The sequence below is a fragment of the Haliaeetus leucocephalus genome, unplaced genomic scaffold (assembly GCF_000737465.1).
Source record: "Haliaeetus leucocephalus isolate CR32 unplaced genomic scaffold, Haliaeetus_leucocephalus-4.0 Scaffold157, whole genome shotgun sequence".
Taxonomy (NCBI): Eukaryota; Metazoa; Chordata; class Aves; order Accipitriformes; family Accipitridae; genus Haliaeetus; species Haliaeetus leucocephalus.
This window is the reverse complement of record NW_010972593.1, coordinates 30,863-42,070: the sequence shown is the minus strand read 5'-3', so window position 1 is coordinate 42,070 and position 11,208 is coordinate 30,863. Positions and strand designations below refer to the sequence as shown.

Genomic DNA, 11,208 nt, shown 5'->3' with positions numbered 1-11,208 from the left:
GCGTGGGGACGGCACGGCATCGGGCACGGGGGCGGCACACGGCACAGGCCACGGCACAGCTCAGCCCTGGCTGCGGGGAGGGCGCAGGGAACACAGGTGACAACCAGGATGGGGCCGGGACACGCGGTGCCGGCACTGGGGAAACCGAGGCACGAGACTGACGTCGACCTCCCCTCCCCCCACAGCTGCAATTAATTAAATCCCAAATAAACTCAGTCGATTAAACCTCAAATAAACTAGAGCGTGACCAAGCCCCGTGCCTGGCGTCCTCCCATCCCCGCCAGCCCCGGTGTCCCGACCCCGGGAGGGTGGCAGAGGCGCCGGTGTCCTCGGCGGGTCGAGCCGGTGAGGAGCGCCCAGGTGAAGGCGCCGTCCATGTTTCTGCTGCAAACCCGTCATTAGGGGTGCGGCCGGCGGCTGGACCGGCAGGTTCAGACTTTCCGTCCTGACGAAACCCGGCCAGCGAGGGACAAGGACTTGGGTGGGGGGGGACACGGACACACACACACAGACAGGGACCGGGGCGGGGGGCAGCTCCCTTCACCCCGACACCGCACAGGGATCCCCCATCCCGGGCTGGGAATGCCCCCGTGGGCACGGCTGCCTGCACCCCACAGTCACTGGTGTATGCCCCACGGGCACCCCCATGTGCCATGTGTTGGGTCCCCCCGCCCATCGCAATCCGGGCTGCGGCGGGACGAAATGAGAACCAGCTTTGGCCGTAGGTGCTTTAATCGGTTGCAGGGAGGAACGAACCGGCCCCAGGGCCTCCCTTGGAAGAGCGGCTGGCCGGTGGCCAGGGATGCGAGCCACGAGCCCCGCTCCCGCCGGGGCCAGCCGCCGGCAAAACCCCACCGCCCCCCGGCATCTTGTCCTGAGGGTCGCAGCACCCCGGGGTGCTCACGCTGTTGTGTGTCCCCCCCCCCACATGCTCCCACCCTGTCACCGCTGGTGCTCGTCCCGCACGTCCCTTGTCCCCAAACCGGAGACACCGCAGGTTGCCTCGCAGGTGGCAGCCCGATGCCCGCGGCAAGCCGGCATCTTCATTTTCCTAATGAGCGTTTAATGAGGGTCATGATTCATCGGCCCCTTCCGCCTGCCGGGAGGGCAGACCCGTGGGGAGCACGAGTGGGGCGGTCCCCGTCCACGGAGCCGGTGGCGAGTGCCACCATCACCTCGGCTGGGGACCGAAGCTGCTATTCCCAGAGGCGTCGGAGCCCAGCTCGGCCCCGCGAGCGCCCACTGAGTCACGCTGCGCCTTGCCACCTGCCAGCCGGGCTATATTTACCCCGGAGCAGGCAGCAAGGATTTCGGATGAACCCACGCCGCCGCCGCCGGACCTCGGCGAGGCACGACGAGCCTTGAGCGGGGCCACGTTCACCAGAGCTGGTGCGGTGGGTCCCCACGCGGTTCCTGCTCTCCCCATTTCCTCGGCCCCAACGGGACCGTTCCCTGAGTGCAACTGGTTCCATTACACCGGCAGCACCCGATCCCGCTCCGCCGCTCCAGCCGGGAGCCGAGACAAGGTGCCGCGCTGGCGCTTGACACTCACAGCTCTGACCGAGGACATGGGCAGGACCCAAAGCAAGATGCCGAGATGCCCACGAGTTACTGTGGATGCACCTGCATCCCCCTGCCCTCCTGGCACACCGAGCCTTCCCCCAGAATGGGAACAAGCAGGAGAGCGTTTGCCACCCCGGGATTTGCACCCCGGGCACCGGGCACACAGGGGAAGCCGCCTCTTAGTCATCGCCGCAGGGAGGGAGAGAGGAACCAAGCCGGGAAAACAAGAAGTCGCCGGCCGCCAGCGCCTGCCCCAAACCCACACAGGTCCCCGAGGAAGCCCCGAGGGGCCGCGTTGCCCCCAGACGCAGGGGCCTCCAACAATCAAAAACAAGAACTTAAAAAAAAAAAAATAGAAAGAAAGAAAACACGTTTTAAAAGGAAAAAGGAGGAGGAGGAGGGTTTGACGTGTATTTTTAGTTGCTTAGCGCAACCCTGAAATATTTCGGCAGCCACTCCCTCCGCGTCGCAGGCGGCTGGTGTGTAACTATTCCTGTGCTGCCTCCCCGGCGAGGCACAGAAGTTATGAGTCACCGTGGGGCGGCCAGCAGCGCCATGCCACAGCACCAGCGCCGGAGACACGGCCCCACGGCTGCCGGAGCTGCCACCAGCTCGGCCACCATGAAAACATCAAGGGGAAAAGGAGCAAGGGAGGGTTTCCACGGTGGCCTTTGCTTGGTCCCCCCCCAACCCAGCCCGTCTTTCCGGCCGGGACACGTTCGCCCTGCCAGGCTGCGCACACCCACCCACGCCGGCAGCAAGGCTCAGACCTTTTTCCTCCTCTCTGGTTGTTGCTTTTATCTTGCTCCTCCCTGGTTTGGGGTTTGGGTTGCCTTTTTTTTTTTTCAGCTTGGCTCGCCTCCCCACACCCCTTGCTGCGCTGCTGTGGGGCAGGGCTGGAGCACACGACAGCCCCAGACACCCGTTTTTGGGGCAGAAAGGCCCAAAGATGAGCGTCACGTCGATGCCGAGGCTCGATGCCGCTCTTACATGGAGCCATCTTCCACCCAACCTGCTGCCACGTGGGGCCAATTGCCCTCGCAGGGGCTGCGCCACAGCGTGGGACAAAAATTTTCCTACAGAGGTGGAAAAAGGAAGGGGGGAGACAAGCAGGGAAGGCTGTAATTAAACAAAAGCAGAACTTAACGAGCTCCAACACCTGACCCCAGAGCTTCGCCAGGAGATAAGGCATACTTGGAGGACTCTACCCTGAGCCGAAGCCAAAGGTCCCATTGTTGCGGTGAAGATTTATCTGGCCAGAACAGACCTTAAATCCAGACAGCGCTGCAGTCGTTTCCTTTTTCACCAGGGCAGCTGTAACACATGGAGTTTCTGTGGCTGGAGGGACTCGAAAGGGAGGGAGCAGGTTGGGAAGGGAAAGTCTGACACAGGGCTCAGCTTGGGCTTTGTTAAAATGCCACACGAGTGTTTACGTTGAGACCGAGTTTCCAGGAGGGAGGACACGCGTGCCCTGTTCCCATCGCCTGGAATTGGCTCCTTGGCAGAAGCCAGCTTGCCCGGGATGGGGATCGAGCGCTGGCGCTGACGGTTAACGCCTCGCCAAGGAAAGGTGGCTGCAGAAAACACGTGGCTGTTATTAGAAACCAAAGGTTTAGCCCATCTGCTTGGGGATTTATTACTTATACCTGGGCTCGAGCAACGGTTTAGGCAAAGCCGGCTGGCTGCAGGAGCGCGCGTGGGGTCAGGCAGGGCTCAGCGCCGTTGCAGACAGAGAGAGGGAGTCGTTTTGTAGAGGTTGGCGATTTATTCCTACTCACCACTGCGCACAAGTTCTATAAACGTTAAAAAAATAAGTATATATAAAAGCATGTTCTTTACTCATTTTCAATACCGTGGTGATGGCAGAGAGTAGGCTTCAACATGGGAAACAGTTGTAAAAAACAAAACAAAACAAACAAACAAAAAAACCTGTTCGGAGCAAGTAACAATATCAGCTTTTCCCCTAAAATTAAGCTATTTCATCCATTCAGGGGGTTGAGGCACGGCCAGAGCCTCTTCCTTCCCCCCATGCTCCCATGCAGACATTCAGTTCAGATCAGACTGGATATTTTGCGGGCGCATTTTGCTCATGGGACCCTGCACCCCATGGGATGGAAGACTGGAGCAACCCGACCTGGGAATTCACAGGAGCTTTCTTAATCTACAGGAAGGACACACTCACACACCGGTCTTTGTCCCCAGGGAAAGATAATCGGTGACTAGAAAAGGAAATGGCAAGTACGTACAGTGAAGTCAATCACTAGGTACCAGAAGAAATAAGCTTGAGAAATATTGTCAGAGTTCAGGACTTTGTGTTGCAGGCATGAGGGAGAGTGTTTTCAAAGTGGGGGAAAAAAACATAAATCAACAGCTGGGTTGCTTTTCAGAAAAAACCCCCACACATGAAGAGTAAGGGGCACACCAGCCTTCCGCAAGAAAACACAGAAACCCCTTTCCTTTAAAGGAAGCTTCTAACCTGAAGTCAAATTAGTAATACATTAATTGGGAAATCCTCATTTATCACAAAGCTCTCTTGGAAACAACCCTTGAAGGCCAATGCAATGTTCATCCCAAGTCCTCCTTTAAGCCATAGGAGAGAGACAGAACCGACTGGCCAGAAATAGAAGCTAAGCAATAGCTTAAAAGTTTGTTGTTTTTAAAAAAACCCAAACCTTTAAGACTACTCAGGTAAAGATACAATATCCTCAAGTTCAGTGTTTTTAAACCAAAACACTTGCATCCGTTACAAATGCAGTAAGTTTCCCAAGTTTCAAGTATAAAAAAAATCCAAACAATCCAGAAAGTGTTTGCCTTCATTCTTATACCACTGTACAGGATAATCTTTTAAATTAAACCTGGGGACCCTGAAAAATTAAAGAGTGTTTTCACTCTCAGGAGAAGGCAGAACTTAGGTCCTTACCAGGAATGATTTTTTAAATATTTCCAATGACTTGCTGACTACAAGGAGTGAATAACTCCACTTTACGAGATTAAATTGTGAGGGGCTTCCAAACTACACGATTCGGGCACTGATCAACTGACGGAAGAGTAGAAAGGTAACGCTTTTGAACACATGGCAATCCTGAGGTGATAAAAACCAAACAGCATCGCAGCACTGTCCCCGGCCAGGGTGCAGACAGCCTCTCATTGCTTTGCTGATTGTCTGCCTGGCTTTTTTTCCTGCTGGCCTCTTCCACTGCCTGGTATTCCTCGGCCACGGCCACCAAACACACCTATAGGGCAGAAAGAAAAGAGCACGGATGTAACAGCATCACTGTAAGCCAGTAACATCTCCCAGCTGCTTGGAGCTCTATGGCTATTTATGTTTTACCCAAATGCATGCCTGTTTTCTAGTCTTAGAAGCAGAAACGGGACTTTTCGATTTCAGCCTTGTCAGTTCCAGACTCCATATTTATGAGGAGCATAAACTTATCCCCCCTTGCCAGCAAGTTCTGCGATACCTCGCCGGGGTGTTAACGTGCCCTCTAGCTAGCTGTGCTATCATCGTACATTGAAGTGAACTTCTTCTGAAAAATAGAACCAAGGAAGTGATACCATGTTTTAAATCCAGTGGGATGAGGAGGTTACACTGTGTCCCCTGAAAGCTGTAAGGGCAAACCAAAAGCAGCAAAGAGGGTGACTCAGTTTGAAGACTGCTCAGCTACAAAACAGAAAAAATACGTCCCTCTGTCACTGCCTCGCTGCTGGTCAGAGCGATCCACCACTCCAGAGAGGGCACTGGGTACAGCACACTGCCAGGGAGGTGGCAGGAACCGGGAAGCTGCGGCGAGACCCGCTGCAGACATACGAGCGTCCTCATACCCGAGAGCTGCGACCGTCTTTTGTCATGGGAGCTGCTGAGCCCACCCCCGCACTCCCCTCAGATTCACCCCAAACAGAAAGCTATTCTAGGCAGTAATTTTTATCTTGGCGTGCAAGCAATAAAGGGACTGTGGATCTACCCTGCCAGCCACCTCCGCACAAAAGACAGAACCCAAAGGAGACCCAGTCTGGGCACCAGGCAGAATTGCTTCTCTAGAGCCCTCTGCTCTGATTGCTTCATTGAGGAGGCATGCCTAGACCAGAGGCAAAAAAAAAAAAAAAAAAAAAATTGCTCCTAAGCCTGCAGTCCTTGGGATGCTCACAGGGCTCCGGCTGCTCCCAGCGAAGCTGAGCAAAGACTGCCGTACTTCTGAATTTGGCAAGCCAAGAAGTAAAAGACGAAGGATTACCAGTGTCAGAAACAATAATCCTTTCAACTGTGTGCACAATTATAGCTTTACTTCTGCCTGCTGGCCTCTCAACAAAATTGTCCTGCCTTTTTTTTTTTTCCTCCTCCCTTCATGTCTCAGTAATGAGAGCCAAACCTTTTAGCTAATTAGCAAATGCCGAAGCTTCCCTTTAAAATATTCCATCAGCGAATTTAAGCTGCACATCAAAACAGCAGGGAACTCCACCTCAAACAGAGCTCAGCTCTGCTCTCCACAAGGTAGATATTTCCACAGCAGAGAAAATATTTCAGCTAAAATGTTTGTCCAAATAACCATATCCAAAAAAGCTGTTATGCCAAGCGCTTTGGACACTGAAAAGGGAAGGAGGAAAAATAAAGGCGCCTTCAGATTTGTAAAGGTCACTGTTGCATGCTTGGAGCTTCCAGGAGGTAGCATGGGCAGCAGCAATTGCAGGGGTTTTTCCTCCAGAAGTCCCTGGGAGTCGGAGACGCCGCACATCGCGCGTCCCAGCGTGGCGTGATGGCCCCAGGTAGATCCCAGCTGTCCTACCAGGATTCCTTGCATAGTCAAAATGCAGGCAGCTCGTTAAGGGTGCTCTGTGGAGAGACTCTGCCCAGGGTGCTCTGTACAGAGACTTTGCCCGTCGGTGTCTCAGTCCCCAGGGCTTCTTTTAAAAGCTAAGATTTCCTGGGCCAAACCCAATTTTGTTGTAGCAAGTGAGCACACTCAGGATTTTAAGCTCCTGCTGCAGGCTAAGCCTGTATCGAGAGCAACCCTGAGGCTGAGCGAGGTGACCACAAAGCAAAAATCACAAAGACGTGGCAGGAGGGGTGAGCAGGAAAGGAGAGCAACGGCTCTTGGGCTTCCAGCAGGGCAGTTTGGGGAGAAAAGAGCAAATACATCCCCAGGTTGAAGTGCTCCGAGATCACCTAACCCCATGAAGTGGGACAGGGAAGGAAGAGTTGTTTTGGTGACCTATTTCTTCATAAGTGGCAACCTCCCCTTTTATCAGAAAGGAATTATTCATGTCAAGCAGGAGGAACACAAACCCTCAGATATTTAAAAAAAAATAAACAAATGAACAAGTCAGGAGATCAAAAGACCCATTATAATGGGAGAAAAGATGATGTTTTTCTATCGCTGCCATGGTTAGAGCCCAGTCTATTTTCAAACAGAATAGCCATTTGTTTCCCTCCCAGAGTTGTTAAGCTAACAGACACCAGTTTTGTAGGGCCATGCTCCCAAACCAGCCAGGAGGGGTAGAAACCAAGTTCAGACTCTCTTAAGCTCCTGCCCAACCCCAGTAACGAGGGAGGCACATCCCTGGCACAAATCCCTTCTATTCTTTGGCACAGGCTGCCTTACAAGCGAGGCAACACGCTCGCTCAGCTAGATCTCACACAGGAGCGGCTCTAGCTTCTCCCAGACACGCAGTCCCAGGTTTAAAGCTGAGAAGAGCCATTCCTTGCACAAGAGGTGAAATTTAAAGGCAGGGATCCCGCTCACCCTCTCCGAGCTGAAATACAAACAGGATCGTTACCTCGTCCAGCACCTCCAACACCACGGCCCTTCTGTTGCTTCTGCTGTTGCATCCCACCACGGCCTCTGCCCTTGGACACCACCTCTTCTTTCACCATGTCAATTATTTCATCAGGGATACGCAGGTATTTAATCGTGCTGCCACGAATGTAGCACTCTGGCATTCTCCAGAACTTGTCTCCATCCTATTGGGGAGCAACACGTTAGCCTACAAACAAAACCTGGTGCTTTTGTTTCACTTTTGGGGCATTTGAATATTTCCATCACTTCTGGAGAGTGCAACAGCTCCGCCAATCTTTTCTGAAAGTGTTATCTGTAACTAGCTGCAAAAAAAGGGTGGTTTTTTTCCTCCAAAACACATAGCCCTACAACCTGGGGGCGGGGAGGGCACTCAGCCACGAGCAACTGTAGTTTCAATCTGTTCCACAACTGCCTCTAACACTCGCAGAAAACGAAGGAAGAAGAGGCTGAGAAAACAAGCACCTTCCCTTCTTGTGTAAGAAGGGAATCGAAAGCGGGAATAGAGAGGCAAGGGTGGTAAGTTACAACAGCTACAACCAACCAACTCTGGCAAGAAAAACGCAGCTGCAGTAAAGGCGTATGCACGGCCGGGTTTCTTCTCCAGCAGCCTCGGCTGGGAGTCACCTCACTCCTTCACTCCTCTGGGGTGTGGATGGAGCAGTGAGGCAGGTCCGGAGCCAGCTGGCTGCAGGGTGTGTGCCACCAGAGCACTGTAACTACAGCTGTGGAAAATAAGGAGCTTACAGTTCATATATATACAAAAAAAGAAAGTCTTCAGGTGCCTAGTTACGGAGCAGCCCTCTCTGTATGTTGTTTGTTCGTTGTTTAATGCAGTTTCAGGGTTCTCCTTAGACGTAACCTATGAGGGCTTCAGCTCCCGCGTACTGAGGGTGGCTGTGGGAATAGGAATCGAGCATCAAAGCTGAACAACAACTCTGCTGCCCATGATGTAACTGGGAGGAGGGACGGGGACCCACCTCGCCCCGCTCCGCCACTGCAGCCCCGGCTCGGCAGCAGCTCCGTCAGGGTTTGGCTGCAGATGGGATCACTCGAGCCCAGCGATTCTCAAGTGGCAGCATGCGGATGAGGCATCTGTCATGTCCCAGAAGAGTGGGTTAAACAAGAATGCCTCATTCCTCCTCTCCCGGGATAAAATAGTCAGGTTTCCCCACCACCACCACCCCAGGAGTTATTTGGGGCAAGTCTGCCTGTACAGGCAAGTCCTTTGCGCACAAGACAAGACAGAGAGCAACAGTCCTCTTCCAAAAGACACCCAGCAAACCCCACCCTGCCTTGGATCTGCCTGGCTGCTCCTTGGCTCGGGATGCAGGAAGGGATGGAGCCAGGCTCCCTCGCTTCCTCGTTCCGGCCTCCCCGGAGTAAACAACCGCCCCCCGCCCCAGGCCGGGCCAGCCCGTCCGCCGCCGCTCCGTGCCATCTAGTGGCCAGTCCCCACCAGTGCCACCAGTACAACCCGGGCAGAGGCTCCAGCTCCGCTTTCACCCGGGCTTTGGAGGCGTTTTGGTGTTTTAAGGCGGGCGGAGGCGCAGCTGATGAGCCCGGCTGCTTTGCTGTGTGAACAGGATCCCTCTAGGTCACTCAGAGGGAATAAAAGCTGAGCTACTGCTCTTCCACAGCAGAGCACAGAGCCGTAGGAAGCGACTTCCCAAGGAGAACGACAATATCCCCCGTGTCGTGGGCATGGATAAGGCTTTGCTGTCACCTCCTCTTAGTCCCCCTCCTGCTAAATTCAACAGCGGTTCCTTCCCGTTTGTCCCACCACAAACCAAGGTGCGCCCACAAATTTCTAAGCCCCACTGCTCCGCCCCGAAGGTCCCTCTTAAACCTCGCACAAGATGTTTACTCTGTCATATCGACGTGAAAATGTGCCCCAGCAATATCGCTCAAAGCTCTCCTGCTGTGGAGACAACAGGTACTGGGAGTTTGCAGAGAGATTTTTCAGAAGAACGAGGATCTCTGCCAGACTCTCCCATTGAGCTCTGATGTTGTGGGGCAGGGAAAGAGCAACGACAGCTGACATCCATCCGGCTGCCGTCTCCCACAGCACGCAGCCAGTAGGGACAAGACCAGACACTTCTGACTGAGGTCAAAGCCCAAAACACAGATCACAATCTTCTGGAGCAACTTTGGCCAAGGGCGAAAGTACCAGACAGCGCAGAGCCTCAGCACGGGTAAACAACAGGCTCCTCCGTTTTGATGTGGAGAGTTAGAGGGTGAGAGACAAGCAAATTAATAAAAGTTAGTGCTGTGTTTGAAGCAGACCTCGCTTCTCGGACAGCATGCGACAGATGAAGGCTCCGTTCTTGGGAAACCCAGCTCAGCATCACGGCACGGGCTGTCGCACCCCATCTTGCGGCCCCCAGCCCCACACCGAGAACCCTCTCGCAGGGGGAAACGCTCGCACGGCATTTCTGTGTTGTGCAGAAAGCCACCCCGCTCGAGCATGCGGGCGAGTGCGTTCCTTCATTGCAGCTATTATAAATAGCTATATTAAACTTGCAGTTCAGGCAGAAGTCACGCTTCCAGAGGAGCGATAGCCTCTGAGCTACAGCAGAGCCAGCCCAACTGCAGGGCCGGAGGTCGGGCACCCTCAGGGATGCTCCCCAGGGGCACGGACGGTGGGTGACCCCTGCCCGGCTGCCTGGGACGGGACAGGGTCCAGCCTTACCCGGGACGTGCAGATGACCTCCCGCAGGTTGATGTTCATCCAGTTGTCGCAGCTCACCAGGTGCCCGTTGTACGTCTCCCCATTCTTCAGCTCCACCAGCTGCAAGAGACAGGAGTCACGGGTCGCCGGGCCGGCCCCGGTACAGGGACCTGCCCCCCCCCCGGTGTCACCACACGGCACCGGCGAGCCTGAGACCGACCGGGGCTGTGCCGCGCTGCCGGTACTCACCATGGGGTGGTTCTGCGCCGTCTTCAGCAGGGACAGGGGCAGCTGTGAGAGGAAAAAGAGGAGAGAGGCCTCAGGCACCGCCGGGAACCGGGACACCGGCTGAGAACCGGGACACCGACCGCGACACCGAGCACACCGCCCCCGGCGGCGGCGGAGAAAAGCGAGCCGGGCCCTTCCCACGGCTCCAGCCCCCCGGGTCCTGCCGCCCTCCGGGCCGGCCCCACCGACCACTCACCATCGTGCCTGAGCCCCGGAGCCGCCGCCGCGCCGGGTTCTGCCGCTCAAACCGCCCCCGGCCCCGCGCGGGACCAATCAGAGCGCGGCGCGGCCCCGGTGGAGCCAATCAGAGAGCGGGACACGGTCTCGGCCGTCAAGCAACGTCGCGAGAGCCCGGTCCGCGTCTTTACGACAGCGCCGCAAATTGAAGAGCGGGGCGGGAAAGCGGTGGAGTACCCACAGTACCCCGCGGCTTCCCGGCGTCCCCTCCCGGTACCCGCGGATCCAGGCCCCGGTTCGTGCTCTTCCCTAGGCCCTTCCCGGGGGGGGGGGGAGCCCCACGCGTGGTGGGCTGAGCGTCTTATAACGGTTTAACCAACTTCCACCGGGGCCCGCGCTGAGGCGGCAGGGCCGGAGCCCCTTACAGATTTCCTGCCCGGAGGGCACCGTTTAACGGTGAAACAGCTCCGGGCCCAGCCTCTCCCGGGTGGCCCCACCACCCGCCCCCTCCCGCCGAACAACTTCCGCCCCGGCGGCGGAAGCGGTGAGCCGTGGGCCGCTCTAGGCGGCTGGGCGGTGCGCGCTCTGTGGCCGCCCGTAGGAGGAGGAGGAGGAGGGGGGGGTGTGTCCGCTCTAGGAGGCTGGGCGGAGCGCTCTCGGTGGTGTCGGGGGGGTGGGGGCGGCCGCTCTAGGCGGCTGGGCGGAGCGCGCTCGGTGGCG

The 11,208-nt window shown here is 55.9% G+C and overlaps 2 protein-coding genes across 2 annotated transcripts in view; one reads left to right on the top strand and one right to left on the bottom strand.

Moving 5' to 3' along the window:
• Positions 1-3,337: 3,337 nt before the first annotated feature.
• On the bottom strand, positions 3,338-10,591 carry LSM4 (LSM4 homolog, U6 small nuclear RNA associated (S. cerevisiae)). Its single transcript, XM_010562165.1, has 5 exons — positions 10,508-10,591; positions 10,273-10,314; positions 10,045-10,143; positions 7,336-7,519; positions 3,338-4,796 (listed from the first exon to the last, which is right to left on the bottom strand). The coding sequence occupies exons 1-5, from the start codon at positions 10,508-10,510 to the stop codon at positions 4,708-4,710; spliced, it is 417 nt and encodes a 138-aa protein (XP_010560467.1). The 5' UTR covers positions 10,511-10,591; the 3' UTR covers positions 3,338-4,707.
• Positions 10,513-11,208, top strand: part of PGPEP1 (pyroglutamyl-peptidase I) — a gene marked incomplete at its 5' end in the record, with an annotated part of 11,006 nt that continues 10,310 nt past the window's right edge. Inside the window, one exon of the mRNA XM_010562301.1 lies at positions 10,513-10,783. Coding sequence (XP_010560603.1) covers positions 10,513-10,783 — 271 coding nt within the window. The remainder of the gene's footprint in view (positions 10,784-11,208) is intronic.